At 44.6% G+C, this 21080-nt stretch overlaps 7 protein-coding genes across 7 annotated transcripts; 3 read left to right on the top strand and 4 right to left on the bottom strand.

The window, feature by feature from the left end:
• Positions 1–4074: 4074 nt before the first annotated feature.
• Positions 4075–5944, bottom strand: F5Y00DRAFT_73648 (Clavaminate synthase-like protein). Its single transcript, XM_048014084.1, has one exon. It carries the CDS (start codon positions 5828–5830, stop codon positions 4232–4234), a length of 1599 nt encoding a protein of 532 aa, XP_047865024.1. The 5' UTR covers positions 5831–5944; the 3' UTR covers positions 4075–4231.
• On the bottom strand, positions 5936–7879 carry F5Y00DRAFT_236582 (putative tRNA isopentenyltransferase). Its single transcript, XM_048007722.1, has 3 exons — positions 7690–7879; positions 7519–7600; positions 5936–7455 (listed from the first exon to the last, which is right to left on the bottom strand). Exons 2-3 carry the CDS (start codon positions 7585–7587, stop codon positions 6190–6192), a joined length of 1335 nt encoding a protein of 444 aa, XP_047865023.1. The 5' UTR covers positions 7588–7600; positions 7690–7879; the 3' UTR covers positions 5936–6189.
• Positions 7880–8053: 174 nt separating this feature from the next.
• Positions 8054–10192, top strand: F5Y00DRAFT_236580 (SecY subunit domain-containing protein). Its single transcript, XM_048007721.1, has 3 exons — positions 8054–8307; positions 8458–9802; positions 9853–10192. The coding sequence occupies exons 1-3, from the start codon at positions 8298–8300 to the stop codon at positions 9926–9928; spliced, it is 1431 nt and encodes a 476-aa protein (XP_047865022.1). The 5' UTR covers positions 8054–8297; the 3' UTR covers positions 9929–10192.
• Positions 10193–11468: 1276 nt separating this feature from the next.
• Positions 11469–13593, top strand: F5Y00DRAFT_269722 (uncharacterized protein; the record flags this gene model as incomplete). Its single annotated transcript, XM_048012494.1, has 1 exon — positions 11469–13593. The coding sequence occupies one exon, from the start codon at positions 11469–11471 to the stop codon at positions 13356–13358; it is 1890 nt and encodes a 629-aa protein (XP_047865021.1). The 3' UTR covers positions 13359–13593.
• A 499-nt stretch (positions 13594–14092) lies between these two features.
• On the top strand, positions 14093–15395 carry F5Y00DRAFT_261904 (uncharacterized protein; the record flags this gene model as incomplete). Its single annotated transcript, XM_048011291.1, has 4 exons — positions 14093–14842; positions 14996–15069; positions 15127–15299; positions 15370–15395. 4 exons carry the CDS (start codon positions 14093–14095, stop codon positions 15393–15395), a joined length of 1023 nt encoding a protein of 340 aa, XP_047865020.1.
• A 474-nt stretch (positions 15396–15869) lies between these two features.
• F5Y00DRAFT_269716 (ankyrin repeat-containing domain protein) lies at positions 15870–18399 on the bottom strand (the record flags this gene model as incomplete). Its single annotated transcript, XM_048012493.1, has 3 exons — positions 17663–18399; positions 17259–17600; positions 15870–17199 (listed from the first exon to the last, which is right to left on the bottom strand). Exons 1-3 carry the CDS (start codon positions 17821–17823, stop codon positions 15870–15872), a joined length of 1833 nt encoding a protein of 610 aa, XP_047865019.1. The 5' UTR covers positions 17824–18399.
• Positions 18400–18649: 250 nt separating this feature from the next.
• F5Y00DRAFT_236575 (uncharacterized protein) lies at positions 18650–19164 on the bottom strand. The gene has a single exon (XM_048007720.1). The coding sequence runs from the start codon at positions 18914–18916 to the stop codon at positions 18734–18736; it is 183 nt and encodes a 60-aa protein (XP_047865018.1). The 5' UTR covers positions 18917–19164; the 3' UTR covers positions 18650–18733.
• Positions 19165–21080: the final 1916 nt, after the last annotated feature.

Genomic DNA, 21080 nt, shown 5'->3' with positions numbered 1-21080 from the left:
TCATCGCCTCGTATCCATAGCAATGCCTAGACACCTAGAGCGGCCGAGCATTCATTGATGCTTATAATTAGCTCTCGCACCGCCGCCGAAGCTTGTTCCCATTTGCCTTTTATCTTTGCCCAGTTTTCTTCAGTTGGGATGATGCAGGCAGCCATCTCCTGTCCGTACGCTGACGAGTAAATTTCGTTTGCAAGATCATCGAAACGTTTAGCCGGCCCAGCAAGGCCATCAAACTTTTTTTGGACATTCTTTCTGACCTCCTTTTTGATGCCTCCATTGTCTAGTGCTATCTTGACTTTGGCTTTCCCCTGCTCCCATTCCCGAGCTTTGCGAATGAGTTCATCGAACTTCCCCATATGGGAGGCCATCTTCGGTTACCGGATTTGCTAGAGTCGGGAGATTGAAGGTTTTATATTCCTACCGGAAGGCTAAAACGAGGTAGTATTGATGTCTATTGAGAAGAAGCAATAACTAATGATTGGGGTATGGATGGAGGGTGTAGGGATGGATGGTGCATAGACGGTCGGTGTATAGATTTAAGAATTGGTCCCCTTGGGTATGCAGAGGAGATTTATATATTGCTTCCCTTTCAACTGCATGATTCTACAACATGATTACGTTCTGGTCTGATCCTGTCAGTATCTACTGTGAATATAAGAAATTCTGTGAGTCACGATAGATTCATTAATGATCCAAATCTAAGGTTTGTATCCCCATGTTACATCGATAGATCAACAGTGTTACTACTACATTGATTGTTCTACCTATTTCAGATGTAATAATATATCGTATTTATACATAGCCTACAGAGACACAACATATAGTCGCTTTACAAAGGTATAGGTGATTAGGGAATCAACTGTATTCTAAACATTAAAGCACTGCCTAGTGGGACTTGGCTGTAAGTAACTATAGTTAAATTAGTACCACCAATCTAATAATGGTACCTACCGTGACTATGGTAACGTTGTCTCGAGATACAGTGATTCGATTCGACTCATCAATGAATCCATCCTAACTCATTGCATTTCTCAGAATCGTGACAGAGACTGACAAGGATCGAATCGGGACGTGGTCATAAAATTTCAATAGCATACCTAGAATAGAGCCAGTATATATATCCTCCTTCCACCACCAAAGAATTATCTTTCTGAAACACTATCAACCATCAATTTGCCCATTCATCATTCCTTCTCCATTATAAGTACCGACAATAATCTCATTTCAGCCTACCGGGAAGAAGATACCCCTCTCTATTCCACACTCTAGAGGTTTGGTCTCAGACTAACGTTCTCCGCCTTATACCATATCTCTATTTCGAAGATGCCTACTTCTCGACAGAAAGAAATCGAAAGAGAGCTATGGCAACTAAGTCATGAGCTGCTTGACCTAGATAGACAAGAGGTTGAGATACAAGAGGTTCTCGCTCACGAACCGGACTGTGAGCAACAGACAATGTGGGAGGGAATATTGAATCGTATCCAAGAAACGCGAGCAAAGTACACCGAGGAGAAGCGTGTGCTGAAGATCGAGTATGATCAAATAACAGAAACAGAACAGAGAAGAAGGGGTGAATAAAGTGGGAGTCCGAGACACCACGGATCTTCGCGCATTAGAAGCTCTGATTACTCCGGTATTCTGGTCATGCTACATACAATAGGTTAATTTCGGATGATTGAGTGGAAGTGTCTAGATATCTAGGCCGATAGATAGGATGTCCACCAAAAGTTGATGAATTCACAATGGTCATTATTATCAACACATCACGGAGACAACTTCATTGTTCCATACAGAACTGTAACACAACGACATAAACTCACAACTATCTAATATATTCTGCCAGTATCCTTTGTCCTAGTTGTCCCATCTAGAATCCCAACAATATCATTACTTACCCGAGTAGCAAAGACGAAGAGTTACGCAGTAGTGATAGTTTACTGACAAGGTCTTGGTATGATTTGCAGGTGAATATAATTAGCACTGAATTTAAGAGCATATAGCTTTCCATCAAACCCATACTATAACCATCTGTTTTATCCTAACTAGAAGAGTCTTACCACGTCTCGCGAATCCCCCAGCCGTAAGCACCCACACCAAGTAAGAAGCCCGTTGACCCCTAATCGACCGATTCCGACGGCTTGGCCTTCCTAAGTTCAAATTCTTAGTCCGGCTCAATAAATCTTGTCCCAACCCAACGCTACTCACTCTGCGCCCTCAGTATCCCCTCTACCAAAATGCCTACCGCTCGCCAGAACGAAATCCAAAAGGAGCATTGGAGAATAAACCATGACCTACACAACCTGGGGGTGCAAATGAGGGTGATGAGAGAGAGAATAGCCCAGGAACCACACCCCGAGAAAAGGAGATGTTTGAGTGGGGCACTGGGCGAGATGTATAGACTGCAAGGACTCTATCTCGCGGAAAAGGAGGATCTAAAGTGGGAATATGATGAGATCACGTGGGTGAGAAAGCGATAAGTTATTGAAGCGGGAGCTCGAGATATCATACCCATTTACGCATCAGAAGCTCTAAGGGAACTGTCTCAGTTGAGTCGAACTTGATTTATGTTATCTACATGATCGCTATCTTGACAGCGATTTTACATTGTTAGCATCTATTGAGACTTATTAATATAATTACTATGCGCGCCCTATCGTGTTAATGGCTTTGAAGTTACCTATAAGTAAGCGGTTCAGACATACAAGACCAAATATCGTCGTTATAGTTTCACGAAGTCTGGAAATTTATATTATACGGTCTCCGCAACATGTCGTGAATACTAAGCTGCTTCATGGGTACCTAGCTGTACCAGTGTGACTCCCCCCCTTTTTTTTCTTGTTTTTCCGTTAGGTTAACTTTAGCTTCATATCGTTCTTCGTACGTACCGCTGGGGTTTACTGGACGTCTTTATTAAAGCCAATAAGTTTGAGAAGCTTCCAGGTAATAGTTTCCCGTGTCATTTCGAAGATATGTCCATTTAAGCAAAGTTCCTTACTCAAAAGTCTAACCACTCAATAGGAAAGTAGAGCTTCCCCATAGACTTATGCAGTTTCCATATTCGTCCCATCACGTATCAAATGAAGCCAAAATATTTTGAATTGCTGCCCAGTAGTTTTGTGGATAGGTTTTGGTTATTTAAGTGTGATGGGTGTCGTCTGAGTCTAGAGTAAGTGATACTGGGACATTCGTATGATGGCCTCGGAACTCACGAGGCATAATGCACCCATACCTAACTTTCTTTTTCTATGTAAGTAATGTTAGGCACGCCACAGGCTCTAGAGTATACTATCTGCATGTTTACTAGGTATTTACACCTAATATATCAACTCGGCACCTAACCATTTTCAGCCCGCTGAAATCACGAATTTTCTAATATCCATTACATCTTATCACGAAAACCTTGCAAAAAGTCTCCAATTATCTACCTACCTATCTTATTATTTAGAATTCCACCACCCATCATGCCCGATAGTTCTTCGAAAGAGTCCCTGGGCGACTACATCATCATTCGAATCTCACCCCCGAGCAGCCCCCCCTCGAGAGCCGCGAACTATCCTACGGACGATGAATTGAAGAAAGAAGGGCTTGAATTAAATAGAAATCCAGACAAAACACCAGATCAAAAACACAAGCAAGAGATAGAACAGCAAGCGCCGTTCACAAATGGTGCCTCACCATCTCCTACGAAGAAGCCGATGCCGAAATCCGAAGACCCCGTAACCATGAGACTACTAGAAGAAGAACAAGAAGATCTCGGAGAAGCGTGGGTCCTATTAGAAAAAACTATGGGCATGCCTATGGTTGACAAGACCGACGAGGAAAGGGCAATGTTATGCAAGCTGTTTCTGAGCCGCTATCTCAGTGTGCTAACCGAGGGGGTGCGACAGTTCATTCGCGATGTGCTTGGGGGGCGGTGAATTGTCTACTTGTCGATTATCAGCGAAAATATCAATGGGGAATGCATAGGAAATGATGAGCTTGATATTGGATGAATTAGAGGCATCAACTTTTACGCACGCAGCTATCAATCGTGTAGGATGGCGAGTGCCAAGCGCAGAAAAAGGAAGGTCAGGGGTAGTTTATCTTGTTAAAATTCAGCGAGTAAAGTTATCGGTACCTATAGTTTATTGAGGACATCAGCGGATATAATAGGCTATATTCAGCGTTGATGATTTGATGCTGGGTAATCCTCGAAGCTCTTCCTGGGTATTCGACATGGTCATATCCGTATCTAATAGTACTCAATCGTAGCACCATTCGCTTCGGTATAGGTCCTCCCACCTATTTCAACTCCAACCTGCGACATCCGGTTTATTATCCTCCTGTTCAGCATCTCGTCGTCGGTCCCGTCCCATATTTTGTACTTGATGTTGAACTTAGAAACCTGATATAGCAAGGCGAGCTGATTTCCTACGTCCAACTCTAGTAGTCTTTTACTTGAGGTGGCTAATTTGCTTTTGTACACGTCATTTGCAATATATGCCCCTTTCAACCACCTACTCCCGGACCCGGAATTGAACTGCCTCCGACCGTGCAGGACGCGGAGGTTATCGAATATAACGCACTCTCCAGGCTGCATCTTGTATTGGTACATCCAATGCTTGTCTTCTAGGAGCGTTCGAAATATGGTTGCGGCTTCTAGCCATTCGCGATAATTTTGGCTACCACTCGCGGTCTTGGCTATGCGTTGGTAGCTGGATTGGAACGGTGGAGACCAGGCTATTTCGTGCTTGAATTTGCTTAATCTGGCGATGACGGGTCGCGATAGTTGATAATGGTGTCCGTTTTTCTTGTACTGATATCGGACCTTTTTGTTGAGCAGATATTCAAAGAGCATGGGTGGCCCAAGATCCATTAAATGGGAGGCTCTAAAGCCGTCGCTAAACATAGACTCGCCTCCCTCGCATGTGTTCTCAAGACAGTGTAGGAGTTGTAGACGAGGCGGATCTTGCATGTACATTAGGTCCTGGTGTAGTCCGAGAAAGGCGTTTGTATACGCTACGTTTTCTGCGTTCGGCTTAGAGCGTACATCCCAAGTTCTTCCATAGAATGTTTCTTGCAGGTTTCCGATCTTATTGGCAATAGATATGACCGACTCCTCGGATGATGGTACGTTACGTATGAAGATTAGTCCGTGGGTATGAAGTCGATGTAATCCGGAGAAAAACCCATGCTCACCTGCTATCCAGTCGTTATAATCAATAGTGAGACGGTCCCGTTCGAATAAATCCTTGTCCCATAATGTTATTCCGGGTAACACATATTCGGGTTCCGAAGCATCAATCTGATTAGCTGTGTATTCGGAAACATGGTTACCGGATAGAAAATCATCCTCCCAAACGACTCTAAGACCTCCTTCCTTGGTCGTTTTGATTGTTTTTATTGGGAGTTCGGTCGGGATGTCGCAAGTGCCAAAATTTTTCTGGCCGGAGTCTGGGTTTACACAGAGGCTGCATTGACAAGAGTCGCGCAACCAGTGGCGATCCAAGACTAGAGGTTTTTCATTGCGATTACCAATATATAATGTATCATCGTCCCTCGGTCGGACTAATAAGAAAAATTTCTGTGCCTCGCTTGCTAGTCCTCTTTTATGTCCTATCGAAATCTGGCATGGTGAAGATTGGACTCTAAGCCATGGAACAGAGCCTCGCCCCGTGGTGCTGTATCCACGAGTTTGAGTTGTTGACTGAGATCTGATCTCATGTTTCCGGCCTAATGGAATAGAGTTCCTGTTTACTTTATTTATAAAGGTCTGACGAAGACCAAGGTTTAAGCTGGACGCGCCAGAACATATCTGCAAACTTTTGGAGCTCAGTAAGCGCCGCGACATATTGGCCACGAGTGTATGATCGCTATGGCTAGAGGTGAGGATATAGGCATAGCCAGTGAGAGAATGCCCACTTGGGGTTCGTGAAGAAAAGAATGGCCCTAACCTAAAAAGATGAGCAAAAAGTAGAAGAAGCCAAAAAGCTAGTTAACTAAATCTTTTAGTAACCACGCACAGACCAACTAACCGAGGCTCATTTCGGGATCCACCCACCCGGGAATGAACAATCCAATAGAAGAGGTTATTAATAGATAAACTCATAAGCATCATCTCTCTATCATTCATCTTTAACACCGAGACTTTTAGAGTGATTCTTGCCGTAAGGAACGAATAACTATGAGAAATATATTCATATAATATATTCAACTTTCCTTCTCTGAATCAAGAGGAATAAGCGCAGTCCACTTCTTACTCCGAACAGCACGATAGTGTCTTCGCCCCTTAATATGCTTTTGCCACTGATCTTCCGACTGAAGAGAGACTTTACAGAGATCGCAAGTCTTGACTTTAAATGCTACTTTTGGTGGTGAATTATCGTCGTCGTAAGCCGTCAAGACTTCGCGTGCCGTGTTTGACACCTCAGTCGGTTTGGCTAAAGCATGGCCATTCAAGAAATCTAGGCATATTCTCGAAGCCGGCTCAAGAACGCTAGCCGAGAAACTATCGGCGTTGGAGCTGTCTAATAAAAACAGATAATCCATTGCCTCATAATCTTTCAATGCGGGGATGGTTTTATGTCGGATCCATCGTAATTGATATCTTGCGTATTGTCTCGTCGCGGTTTTGATATCTTCCAACCCAGCTAATCTTAGTTGGTCTGCCTCATTCGGGCTCGTCTCATTTTGTTCAGCTTCAAGAAAGGACTCCATCTGTTTGTATCCTATGGATTGCCATACTCCACGTGTGAGGTCTACGATTTCGCCTTGCTCGGATCGCACTCGCCGGCTTTCGTGCAGAAGCTTCACTTCATCCATTAATCCGTTTTTATACATCTTATCCACTCTTTTGTTAAGACGTTCTTTCAGCCCCTCGGGCTCGGCGTATACCCAAAACATTAACGACTGCCAAGGACGTCTCGTTTGAATGGACAATGCCTTCGCTTGCTTCTGCTCGGTGTAAATGTCTGATGCCCGTCTTCCCGTAGTTAGGAATATTTCGAGGGAACGCCTGATCTTACGTCGATCCTCGGGGTGCCACCGATCTGCCGTATCTGGGTCTACCTCTCGAAGGCGTTGAAACATGACATCGGTGGGCCCATCCAAGATAGGAAAATGCGTTATGTTCTCTTTTTGGGGTCGATGATTTAGAATATCATCGTTTGCGCCTTTCATGCTAATTAAGCTATCTTCGAACAATAGGGCATGAATGTAATAATGTGTGCCGCCTACTACGATAGGAAGCTTGCCTCTACGCCGGACCTCGTGAATAATCCTAGTTGCCTCGCGTGCAAAGACCTCAACATTCCAAGTCGGCTCATTAGGGTCAACTGTTCCCAGTAAATGGTGTGGGACACCTTTTTGCTCCTCTGGCGTGAGTTGGTTTGTGATAATTGGTAGACCCTTGTACATCTGCATAGCATCGGCGTTGATGACTTCGCCGTTGAACTTAAGTGCTAAGTCTACCGCAAGCTATGATTAATATTTAGTTTTAACAAGCGCCTACAGGAGTATTGGACGACGCGAGAAACCTACATCTGACTTTCCCGTACCAGTTGTGCCCAGAATAACCACAAGAGGCTCCTTTGGAATTGTCGTAGCCATTCTCCGCACATTTCTGCTAAGGAAGTGGGTGAGTTTTCGTGCTGAGGATATCATGGACTATAAGTATATGCATGGGGAATAATTTGAGCCATGGAGAGATACCTAACATCCAATAATATATTTCGTTTTGTTCTAGAGCGAATAATTACAGCAAATGATTTGCTGATTTTGACATACGGGCACTTAGACACTTAGACACTACAGCCACATTTATTTCAAGTGTGTGGCTTTACCGAATGCCCCAATGTGGAGCCTTAGGTACCTTACAAAGGTACCTACATGTATGTAATCAAAGTACCCAAGTACATCCTCAACGTTCTGTAAAAATCCATGCTCCTTCCAATTTAGATCAAAGTTCAAGGGTCCAGTCTGTTTTGGGTTCCCTTATTCCCCCAGCAAGCCGGGTATCACGTTAGTACATACATAGTAACTAACAAGATTTGAAGCTAAGATATAATGGGTCACGTGCTGCCAGCTGTGCAAGGTTGGCTCCACCTATCGCATAATGGACACATAGTTCAATTTGGGGAATTTTTTGATGCCAGATCTTTACCTGTCGACTTGAATCCTTCCTCTCCTTTACCTCGAGAGAAAACATCGCACATCGCGACAACCTCTACACTAATAAGAGGGCCTTTGTCGCTCACTGCATTTACTTTCCTTTCTACCTTCTCCTTTATTTTATCTATATTTCTCTAACCTATATCACGATGAGTAGCTGTAAGTATTATCATATTTACTCGTCTCCTTTGCATCATCCTAGTTCCCTTCCATGATCTAGGTATAACCTGTGAATCTTACCTTGCGACGCGACTCAATCGCTGCCATTGACTCTTGACTCTTCCAAATAGCTAACTTCGTCTTCCTCAGTGCGGTTTCTTGATCTCGTTAAGCCCTTCGTGGCATTCCTGCCCGAGGTTCAGCAGCCCGAGACCAAAGTTCCCTTCAACCAAAAGTTGATGTGGACAGGTCTGACGCTGCTGATCTTCTTGGTAATGAGCCAAATGCCCCTTTACGGTATCGTGTCGTCCGATACCTCCGATCCTCTATACTGGCTGCGAATGATGATGGCGAGTAATCGAGGAACACTGATGGAATTGGGTATTACGCCAATTATCTCTTCCGGCATGGTCTTCCAGCTTCTCGCCGGTACCCACATGATTGACGTCAACCTTGACCTCAAATCCGATCGCGAGCTCTACCAAACTGCCCAGAAGCTCTTTGCCTTCATTCTCTCCGCCGGTACCGCAACTGTCTACGTCTTCACCGGTCTCTATGGCCCTCCTTCTGACCTAGGCGCCGGTATCGTCTTCCTCTTGATTCTTCAACTTGTCGTCGCTGGTATGATTGTCATCCTCCTCGATGAGCTCCTACAGAAAGGTTATGGTCTTGGTAGCGGTATCTCTTTGTTTATCGCTACCAACATTTGCGAGTCGATCATGTGGAAGGCTTTCTCTCCCACCTCTATCAACACCGGTCGCGGTCCTGAATTCGAGGGTGCTGTCATTGCCCTCTTCCACTTGTTGATGACGTGGCCCAACAAGCAGCGTGCTCTGCAGGAGGCTTTCTACCGCCAGAACCTCCCCAACATCATGAACCTTCTGGCAACTCTGGTCGTTTTCGCCGCCGTCATCTACCTCCAAGGCTTCCGCGTCGAGATCCCCGTCAAGTCTTCTCGCCAGCGAGGTGCGCGTGGTTCCTACCCCGTTCGTCTGTTCTACACCTCCAACATGCCGATCATGTTGCAATCCGCCCTTTCCTCCAACATCTTCCTCATCAGCCAAATGCTCTACTCCCGATTCTCCGAGAACCTTCTCGTCCGCATGTTTGGTGTCTGGGAAGCGAGGGAAGGATCCGCTCAACTTTCTGCCGTCTCCGGTCTCGTTTACTACATGTCTCCTCCGCTCAACTTCCGTGACGCCGTCCTTGACCCTATCCACACCGCCGTATACATTACATACATGCTTAGCGCCTGTGCTATTTTTTCGAAGACCTGGATTGAGGTCTCTGGTTCCAGCCCTCGCGACGTTGCTAAGCAGTTGAAGGACCAAGGACTTGTTATGGCTGGTCACCGTGATCAGAGTATGTACAAGGAGTTGAAGCGCATCATCCCTACCGCTGCTGCTTTTGGTGGCGCTTGCATTGGTGCGCTCTCCGTCGCCAGTGATCTTATGGGAGCCCTTGGCTCCGGAACCGGCACTCTTCTTGCCGTCACGTAAGTGTCGCTTCCGTGTTTGTATATTTACTTTACTAATTTGCTTGTAGGATCATCTATGGTTATTTCGAAATCGCTGCGAAGGAGGGTGATCTCGCAGGAATGAAAGGGATGATCATGGGATAAGCCTTATGATCATTGATCTGAACTTCTAATTGACCGTTATGACGGCGCAAGGTCAAAGGTGCTATTCATTCAAGCTGCATGTAATACCAAGGGACAATAAAAGTCATGAGGATTTCCACAAGGGCGGCGGTGATTGGAAAATGCATCAATGGCGGTCTTCGGTCATTTTCGTCTGGGATTTTCTAAACTCCCAAGACGAAATATGTATTAGCTTACGTAACAATATTAGTCATGAAAAGTACCAAGTGTATATCTTTTAGTTGACATGTTATGGTCCCCGGCGATGAATATTTCGTCTAATATTGATATTCCCGTCCAGAAACCCAATCCTAGTATCTGAACTTAGCAGATGCTGCGCAGTGAAACGAACTCATCACGAACTTGAATGCTTAAATTAAATGAAAAAGAACGACAAGCTATTAGATGATTTTTGAAAGAACGGGATTAACACCTACATAATGAGTGAGATAGGCAATTGCTGAAACTGTCCGGATAAATTATTCATAGGTTACTTCGCAACGAGGGTTTTATAAGCCCTATTTGACTTGCTGCAGTTAGAAGGCTCAAAATAAGTTCTCATCTTGAACCAAAATGTGTCGTGGCGAAGTATACTCTTGCATAGCATTTCGCAATTACAAAACAAGTCACCTATACAATACGCCAAGTATGTTATAAACTGCCCCTTTTTTTTTATCTATTTTATCACTTTTCTAGTTTTAGTTTCTTTTGTATAAATTAATTGACGGGAGTGGTGGACATAACTGCTCACTTATCGTCAAAGCCAGCTTTAATTCCAAGTACTTTGGCACTTGAATACAACTATATTCTTTTCAGGTGCATCCCGGGCATTTTGAATGCCCGCAAAGCGCACATACGGGAATTTCTACCGGAATGCGGTTCCCGCATAGACAGCATTCCCAGTTGCCGTTTGCATGTAAGGAGATGGACTCCTGGTGTGCGAGTCCCTTGCCTTGTGTCATAGCTCCACCAGCCATAGTTGATGTAGATAACGAAGTGTAGTTTATGGGATGAACAAGTATGGTTTATGGAAAGACGAAGTATGGTTTATGGAAAGACGAAGTTGATATCTCTTATAGGAAATACTCTTGGACGGAATTTGTCGCTTGAGGTGTTGTAAACTAATTGCTATGCTTGTAAAGCTAAGGTGATTCTGTTTGTTGGATGACTCTAAGTCTCTAGAAATCTTGCATGCTTATATAGAATTGATAGGGCAGGCTATTGTTATCTAATACATGTGATTTGTAGCCATACTCATCGCTTGTTCCTGGACCTACTCGTATTTTTCCACCCAACAAAGGGGTTGTTTTCCTCAACTTTTCACATCATGTCATTTAACAAGTTCTACCCTGGCGAAATTGTCCACATGCCATAAGCTCGTAACATCATTATCCATTTAATTTATTCAATCGGTGACCTAAACCTGAAGACATATCACAGATGCAATAGGTAGCGCATGTGATACATATCAAATCCAAACCGTAGGCCACCACCAACCAAAACGACGACTTCAATACAAACTATGGATAATGCAGCGAGGCTCAGCGCAGAGAGATTTCGTATTATATACGAAGAGAGCTTTAAAGTATGGTCTAACCTATATCATCGTGCTATAAAAGACCCCAGCTTGCCTACCTCTTACCTATCCCTTCCGGACTTATTCCGACTGCATCCTTTCTTCCCCAATGATTTAACCTTAAAGCATGCCGAATATACTGGTTTTAGTAGAGTATATGCCACCGGATCCTCTATTTGGGGATCGCAACAGACGACCTGCGACTATGGACTGCCATCCTTCCAGCGGCAAGTGGAGATTGATGTTGTCGCACAACATCCAGTATTATTATCGATCGTCGAGATATCAAATAAGAACCTCAACTTTGCGCCGTGGTTTATCAATGATCAACAAAACTATCTTGCTGTCCTCGTTTTGGCTTGGACTTATATTCTATCCGCTCGCTGGGTCGAAGTGATGCCTGAGCCTTGTTCTCTCCTATATACAAACAGCAGTGCAGCTGACTATGACGAAGATAGTATGACAAGCTCGGAATCTAATCAAAACGTAGTCAGTGTGGATATTGGTGACGTTAGCTCGGAGGAGTTCAGATGGTGGGCTGCTATTCTGGCCCCGGAGCCTGGTTGGCAAGCAACTATGATCCTGAGAGAAAACATATTCCTATCCCCTTGGTCGATTCGCCTTCAATCTGGCCCGAGGTTTTCGTTGCTATACAGAGCGACGTCGTCAGCCCCTCTACGTTTATCACAATCAGCCCCATCGTTTCGAAGTGCTAGCCGTTTTCTTCATAACTTCTGCGTAAAACATAATATTGCAGATCAGAGTTATGCTGCACTCGCCGCCGTCATACTGTTTCCCACCATGAAAAGCCGTCAGCCACTACAACTACCAGCTCCCACGATTGACAACAGTGAAAACTTAACGATGGCCATGTCGTCGCAAATTTCGCAGGAACACCTTCACAACGAACATCAACTGGGATATGAATGGATGTGCCAGGGAAACCACTTGGATAGGCTTTTGACTTTGAGCTGTAATGTCAGAGGTATACGATCAATGTTACTTAGCACCTTCTACGACATTAACATAGAATGCAATGCTGTAACCCCTTGGCTTCAAGGAGCGGTGGCTGCCATTGAATCTCTGGCTTCAGATAAGCCTCTTGTTCTCGGACGAATGTTTATGGAGCGATCGCCGCAGCTCTCCTTCCTGTGGCTTGGCATTACTGTCCTCGGATTACAAGAAAAAGTCCTGCAAGACGTCCGATGGGGCCTCATTCCAATAGACCTTCACTCTTCCGTATGGTCAGGGACGGTGCAATCATTCCTGCAACAACCTGTCTCTTACCCTCTCGTGGTCAAAGGCTCTATATCCCGCGCAGATGAGTGCCGTTTGCTCTTCCTTTCGCAATCTGGCTTTCACAGCAGGGTCCCTCTCTGCCAGTGGAAGCCGTTCGGGAATACTCTGCTCGAGGATACTGATTTAGAAGTACGAATCCATGCCGAATGCAAAGGTCATGGGCTTCAGTACAATGGCTTTTTCTGGGATTGTATCACCGGTGAAGTGCCATCTCAACCTATGAGTGACATCAGTACACACGCGCCGCCAGTTCTATTGCCCCCACGAGACAGTCAGGACATAGAGAAGGTTAATGTTGACTACACAAAACTGGATCGTGAAGAAGAGTCCATATCGGAAAATGCAACTCGAAATATCTTTGGTTGGCTACGTATTGATGGATATGCATCATGTGAAAAGGAGATTTGGGAAAGTGAGTGGTGGGACATCTTAGATTCTGATGACGATTACGAAGTGGATGAGGGCGAGAGTAATCCCGATAGTAGGCGTGGGCCTTCCTCACGTGTAAAGTCATGGATACTTGAGTTATCTAATTAGCTAATTGCCTCCCTCTCATACAACTGTGAGTGCTCTCGAATACTTATAAGTTAGGTGGCAATTTGAGATATTGGCGGCATCACAATAACTACCTTGGTCACTACATCGTGAGACAACCAAGGAACTACCGCGCCTTTTAAGACCCAGGTAACCGGATAGCCCTTGTAAAAATACATGAGCGGCTACTATCGAAGATTCGTATACCACGAAAGCTTAGTGACTCCGGGTATGACCGAGGTCAACTCGTTCATCGAAGATCTGGCTAATACCATTGGGCTGATACTCCATATTTATAAGAATTGTTATTCGACGACGCAGCAAGGCACAGGGACGGGAAGTTCACTGACAGACACAATAACACCTGGGTATGCGGTTTGATTTGGAATTGCCGAGCCAGCCACGCAGAACATCCCGAACTGCTTACAGCATGTACGAATGTATAGAAAACCTCAACATTAATGGGCCTTAATTGGTAAGATAGGGGGTTTGAGGAGCCTGGGATTAGAGCGTCGTGTGTGATTCGTGGAGCACCGTAGTATCCGCCACTGGCTAAATCTATTAATATAGAAGCAATTCGAGATTAAACAACCAGGATAACATGCAGCGGCATATGGAAGAAGTAGTCGCGGGGCCATGTATTTAGGAGTTATAGCCCAGGTTGTCGCGCAATGGATCAACACCTTTCTACTACAAGCTTTCGATCCTCGTAGACAGCAACATCCATTTCGCCCAAGATGCAGTGGAAAGCCCTTGCTCTTGCGCTCCTCGTCGAGCATGGCTCCAGCCAGACGTTAGAGATGCTGCGTTTCAGCTGCTCGCAGCTCGTTGTCGACCGTTTGGATCCTTTGGTCTCTCCCGGCTCTATCCCATCGCCGCATCTTCACCAAATCGTCGGAGGCAACTCCTTTAACGCTACCATGGAGCCAATAGCGCACGACCTGCCCTCGTCCTCAACGTGCACCAGCTGTACTTTCTCCGAAGACTTTTCCAACTACTGGACGGCAGTTCTGTTTTTCAAAGCCCGCAATGGAACGTACAAGCGAGTTCCTCAATTCGTTAGCGAAGGCCTCCGAGCCGATGGCGGCATTACGGTTTATTACATCCCGTCCACTGACGCGAATGAAAAGGTTACTGCTTTTAAGCCCGGCTTCCGTATGCTTGTTGGAGACGCCGCGTTGCGCTCCCCAGGCGAGGCGCGCAAGGTGTGTCACCGCTGCATGCCGGCGACAGGAGACAACAGCAACATAAACTGCGGCGCTCCGGACAGTCAGGAATTACCCTCGGGGTTCTGTGAAGGTGGTATACGCTCAGTCATCACCTTCCCAACCTGTTGGGACGGGAAGAACCTGGATAGCCCGGACCACAAGAGCCATGTTTCTTATCCCAGCCCGGGATCCGGTGATGTGGGTGTTGGCGCATCTGGTACTTGCCCTGAAAGTCACCCCATTAAGATACCCCAAGTGATGTTCGAGGTCATGTGGGATGTAAGTGTTATTGATATATCTTCTAATATATTGTCAAGGCGCTTGGTTAGGCTGGAGAGTCACTCGATGTTGGAGTGACTGAGTTATGCGCTCAACTCAACCCCATCAGGGATGCCGTATAAGATTCATTTGCTGACATCGTGCCCGTCACAGACCCGACCCTTTAACGACAAGAGCATATGGCCTGAGGATGGCTCGCAGCCATTCGTATGGAGCACAAACGACAAGTTAGTATCTACAAATACTCCCGCCAGGCAAATTATTCTAATATAATAAACGTGTAGGGACGGATATTCACAGCACGGAGACTACGTCTTTGGCTGGAAAGATGATTCGCTCCAACGTGCTATGGATTCCCGATGTAATGGCGCCGTATGCAATCAGTTAAAGACCCAATCCTCCGAGGAAGCGATGAAGTGTACCAAACCGCGCGTTGTCGAAGAGGATGTTGACGGATGTAGGTCATGTCTCCAAGCTATACCCCATATAAAAGTATGGCGTGCTTGATTTGGCTAACCACTTAATAGGGCTAACTTCCATCCCCGGTATGTAAACATAGGTCGATTCCCGTGGGATCATACCTTGGAGTGGTTAGGAGAGCGCGGTACTCGATGAACTGTTGGGAAAAAATATAAATATACATTGGATCTATATGAGCTAGACTCCGGCCTCTGTTGACGCCATAAAGGTGTCCATCTATCTTCTCATTCGTGTATATCTGCTGAAATAGAAATATGTAATTTCATGTCGTTCATTGCTAGGTTTTTCTAGACGATGTGATGGTGGGATAGTTTAACTTTCATCTTCTTGTCACTATTATCCTTCGCCATCCACATGAAAGAGAATTCAAAGACGTAAGTTCCGGCAAATAGATCCCAGGGGCGTCTTGTAGTAATTTATCGGCTATATGATATGTTGTTAAAGAGAGTAGTCGAAACGAAGGGTTTCAACAGTTCGTTTTCCACCTCGTATCAAACTCTTCGAATCATCTATGCCTGCGGCGTCGGGTCAATAAGAAAATTGATTGTTATACCGTAGTGCTCGTCGCTTTTGCTATAACGGCCTTGTCTGTGAGACTAGTTGCATGCTCCCTCAGTAAGCGAGCTACAGTCTTATGTCTATAGTAAATTGCGCACTGCAGTGCCGTACGGCCAAAGTCGTCTCCAATTTGAGTGTTCGACCCATGATCCAGAAGTAAACGAACTAAGCTTTCATGCTGGTTGAATACTGCTAAATGCAGCGCCGTCATGCCAATATCATCGCGAGCCTCAATATTAGCACCATTCTCCAGTAGTAACCGGGCTATACCTTCGTGTCCCTCCTGTACAGCTAAATGCAGCGGTGTCCTTCTACTAAAACTTAGATCCTCAACACTAGCACCATGCTGCAGCAGTAACTGAAATACGTTCCCATATTCGTGGAGTGATGCTATATGTAACGCTGTATAGCCACTCATATCTTGAGCCTTAATATTAGCACCATGTTCCAGTAATAACTGGGCGATATCTTCACGTCCTTTCCTTATAACTGTTGTCAGGGGCGCCTCGCCAAGTTCGGTTGCAACATTTATATCTGCTCCTTTATTCAGCAGCAATTGAACTTCAGTCTTGTTGCATTTATTTGCCGCCATCATCAGCGGCGTATAGCCGGAGCTATCCATGACATTGGCATCAGCACCCCTTTCTAATAATGCCCTAGTTATGACTTGAAGACCGGATCGTACTGAAAAATGCAATGCCGTATTGTTTTTGAAGTCCCTAGCGTGGAGATCAGCACCTTTCTCTATTAGGAACATGGCGATGTCTTGAAGTCCCATAAATACCGCCCACAGAAGCGGTGTTCTCTTATATTCATCGCCCCTCGTTTCGATGTTTGCCCCCTTCCCAACCAATAGCTTTATTATTGTTTCGTGTTTGTGTATTACCGCGTAGATTAGTGGTGTCCGACCTTTACTATCTTGGGCCTCTAAGTTTTGATTATCCACAATGTAGTTGAGCTCATTTGGAAGGTTAAAGTAGCTTGCCAGATGTAACCCAGTCAGCCCTCTCGTGGTGCCACCAGACCAGTGAACTGGGTAATATGTTATTGCATGACCCGACGCCTCGACCTGAGCCGAGTTTTCCATAAAGGACAGACCTCCTGACATGGATGGTCTATATGGGCTAACCGGGCATGATATCCCCAGTAGTTTGCTGCATAGCGATAAAAAGGGTGTGACTTGCATCGCCTTGAAACCTCTTCCAGCATTTGGGGCGTCTCGCCTGCGAAATATTGGAAGGAAAGGTATGTAACGCAAACTTTCGTTATAGAAACATGTGCTTCCGGAAACCAATGTCTTTGCGTTTTCTCGAAGTATTCTTGTGTCGTATAGTGAACCAAGCGAATGATACTACTTTCTTCGTCGATGGTGACTAACCCAGCACATACGGAGATTATCAACTCGACTTCAGTAACATTATCGTTGTCAAGCTCTTTTTCACCAACTTCCACAGCAAGCGCATGCTGCAGTTCTAGTGTATTCAATGGTCTGGAGGCACATGTAATCCATGAAAAAACCCTGAACGCCAGGGTTCTGAACCCCCTTTTCTGGCCATTTATTCTCTCCAGGGCTATCTCGTATGCATCGTTAAGGACTTGAACTTTCATATCTTCAGTCGGCTGTTCACTTTGCTTCTGGAAACTCTTCAATGCGGTTTTGACCTCTTTGATGGTCGTCTTGTCATCAAGGAATCCAAGGTATAATTGCGCCAATAGGAACCTAAGTAGCCGTTATTAGTACATGCATTTCACGTTTGAATATACTCAATGCAGAAACCATACATTCCATCAACGCCTCCTGAAACAGTATTTACGACCTCTTCTTTCATTTCCGACTCCCGGACGAAGGATGGTAGCTGTTCCATATGGTCCTCCACGTATCTCCTTACGTCTCCTTCGCTTGCGCGAATCTCTAATGTGGTGCACTCTTTAAACATGTCCATGAGGGATAAACCTTGACGTAACTAAGAAATTTATTCCGTGATTTTTCTGAAGATTAAAGACGTCCGAAATGAGTTTGGATTGAAAAAGATCAGATGTTTGGCACTCATCGAGTGCATCGATGACAATGAATACTCTTGAATACAGAGAAACGACCGTTTCTAAAGATTTTGCGATTTCACTATCGGCTAGTTGTCGCTTATCGTTATTATATCGTCTATATAGGTCCTTTACGGTATCGGGGAGGGATGATCTCATTTGCAGAAGTTGTCTAAGTAAACTTAAACACATGTCTCTTACTTTCTGCTCAGCTTGTCGTTTAAAGTTGCAGTATATATATGCGATGCCGACCCCTGGATCATCTTGAAATCGAGTGAAGAGGTCATCGACAACTATCGAAGAAAGAATTGTCTTCCCAGCACCAGGTATTCCTGGGCAGAATAGAGTCTGTTGATTTGTTTTTATCCATGATTTATACTCCACCGAGTCAAGAAGCCATAGACCCGTACCCGGTTGTCGCCGACTAATGAAATCGGTTTGCTGAGCAACATAGTCGTTTAAGGTAAGCCAGTCAAGAATGTTCTGGCGCTCCTGGTTGTCTTTGTTCCTTAAGATCGTGGTAATATTACGGTTGGAACATTGCTGTCTGAATGAGTTCAGCAACTCAACATTCAACGGCTCCGCGGCCAGCTCGGTTGTTTTCTGAAGGGTCGGGTAATCCTACGGCATCTTCGAGCTCCTAAGAATTTCAGTGCTTATTATATACCAAACGTGGGTAGTAGTTACCCTTATAGAAATACTCGAATACGGCCGAGAAGATCTTTTCGATCGACCGTTGCAGTTTCGCTAGTTTCTGAGGATCCCGAACCTTATTGTTATTGTTATTATTGTTATTGCTGTTGTTAGACTTCTTCAGCCTCGCCGACTTGTCGAAATAATCCGGCTTCGAAGGTCGTGGATATTGTTCTTATCCCATGTCAACCGCTTCCATACTCTTTTGGCTGTTTTGTAAATATTGTGCTGCTTCGATTGCAGCTCTGCATATTTTTTTGCCTCCTTTTCGAGATCGCTCAGGACATTTTTGCAACTGCTCATAATCTCATGAAGACCGGATTTCTGTTTATTGCTCAGCTCATGGCTATGTAGGTCGTGTTCGACATCTTGAAGAACAATCGTGAGGCTTCTAATCCTACAATTATTTAGTATTGTGGGACTGGTCTTGTATTGCGAGTTGCGTTGCTAAATTTAAAAGGCTACGGGACCCCGTCTGTTTATATAATCGGCCCTGGGGCCTCGTTCCTTCCTTAGATGCCTCGATCGTGACTGCCTCAATTGCTGCTCCAGTGACTCATGGCTGTTGCCAGCTGTAACCTAATTGGGTGACGTGGATACCCGACCAACAAGTATTTATATTTAATAGTTCTATCCGACAGCCTTACCTACTCTCGGGATAGCCCCGAAAAATGACAATTGAAAAAGGTGCACCTAACCAACGCAAGCCACATACTTGGGTATCTAATCTAAGGTAATCATTATAACATATAAATATATATATATATACTTACTTCTACGATTTTAATTGAAGGTATGAAAGCATCTGCTAAGTATTTGGCATATTTACCTTAGGTACCCTTTAAGGTATTTGACCATTAGAATCTATAGTATCATCTATAGTAACTATCAATGATTCATCCCTGAGGGTTATTCTCTAACTATCACAATTCAAAGAGTAACACAGCTATTGGCGTAAGCGTAAGGTAAGTAGGGTCTGATGACACGGGAACCCCATATCGCGCAGCCGGTCTAGATAACGGTGTGAGAAAGGTAGGCGAGTATCCGTCAAATATAAGCATGTCAGACGTAGCAGTGGTAAAAAGCACAGACATAAGGGAGATGCTTTTTTTATCTCTCGTTTCCGACCTTCGGCATAGCTAGGTACCTACCTAGGTACTTATTATATCACTTCACTGCGATATATCTATAAAGTTAGAGATATATATGTACAGAGCCGTTAGACTTGCATACAACATAGCGAACCATGCCAGAGGAATTTCAAAGCTCGAACAAAGATAGTCATGTGTAGGTAGAGATAGAGTTGCATACCGATTGTACTGGAGTATAATAAGGCCCCAGAGCCCAGGTGCTGCAAGTTATCTCCAACCTTGAATCGACATAATTCGACAATTAAGGCCAATCAGAAGTGTCGATTGTTTAGTCTCATGCAGAACTGAGCTTCATTGACCCCGCATAAATTTCAAGCGCGGAACGGGACCGGAGAGGTCGACTGACACACCCCACTTTAGTCTGCATGTCTAGTGTAATGCGGCAGGTTCAAACGTTATTTGCTTCCCCAATTCATGTCCCTTGTTCCTTTTTTGAGTCATTAAGAGCATTAATAAGTTTGTCATTGCGATTGAGTCTATATTATAGAATACCCGAAAGGAAGAGCAGTTGAAACTGACTAAACCACATTAATGAGTAAGTGTCTAAGATACTTTACAATTTGCTACATGTGTCCCGGCTTAACCTAAGGTATTTGGTAAATGCTTCGCTTAGTTAAGGCCAATAGTATAAGAAATAACATAGATCGAGATAGGTCGCAGATCATCTGGTTGATATAGATGCATGTTCAACGCTACACGAATGAGATAACTAGCCATTCGTGACTTGGGCAGCTTGGGTTAGCACACCTCTAATCTACATAGTATTTTGCGTCTGGGCCAATTCTAAAGAATGATATCACAAACATACATACCTAAGACGTGTGACAAGCTTGAATGCTTACAGGGGTATGTTTACATGGATTATTGAGCATCACTGTTCGGAAGATTTCAGTGACTTACTTTTAATACGATCTATAGTTTCCAACATTGAAGACAAGCGAATAGAAGCGTGATTACTCACGTATAGGTACCCAAGGTATCGGTATACTGCAACGGGTATAATATGTCAATATAATCGTGTAACATACCTACTACTTACATACCTACTACTTACATACCTATAGGTACATAATGTAATAAGGTGCTAACTGTATGCTGCATTCGGAACGTGTTTAAGGTGGGATAGTGGATCTGGCTCGCGTGTTAGCCGACAGTTGAGGATTCTAAGCTTGGTCTAGTTAGATCCGTTATCAGGAACGAACCACCGAAAATCAGTAATATCTCTTCGGGTCAAGCAGTTAACCTAGATCTTGTACATACCTCCTATCTGCCTTCCCCAGGCTACCTAACCTATCGTCACTGCATATGACGGGTAT

Source organism: Daldinia vernicosa (assembly GCF_022497035.1).
Source record: "Daldinia vernicosa strain CBS 139.73 unplaced genomic scaffold F5Y00scaffold_22, whole genome shotgun sequence".
Classification (NCBI taxonomy): Eukaryota; Fungi; Ascomycota; class Sordariomycetes; order Xylariales; family Hypoxylaceae; genus Daldinia; species Daldinia vernicosa.
This window is presented reverse-complemented; position numbering and strand designations above follow the sequence as displayed.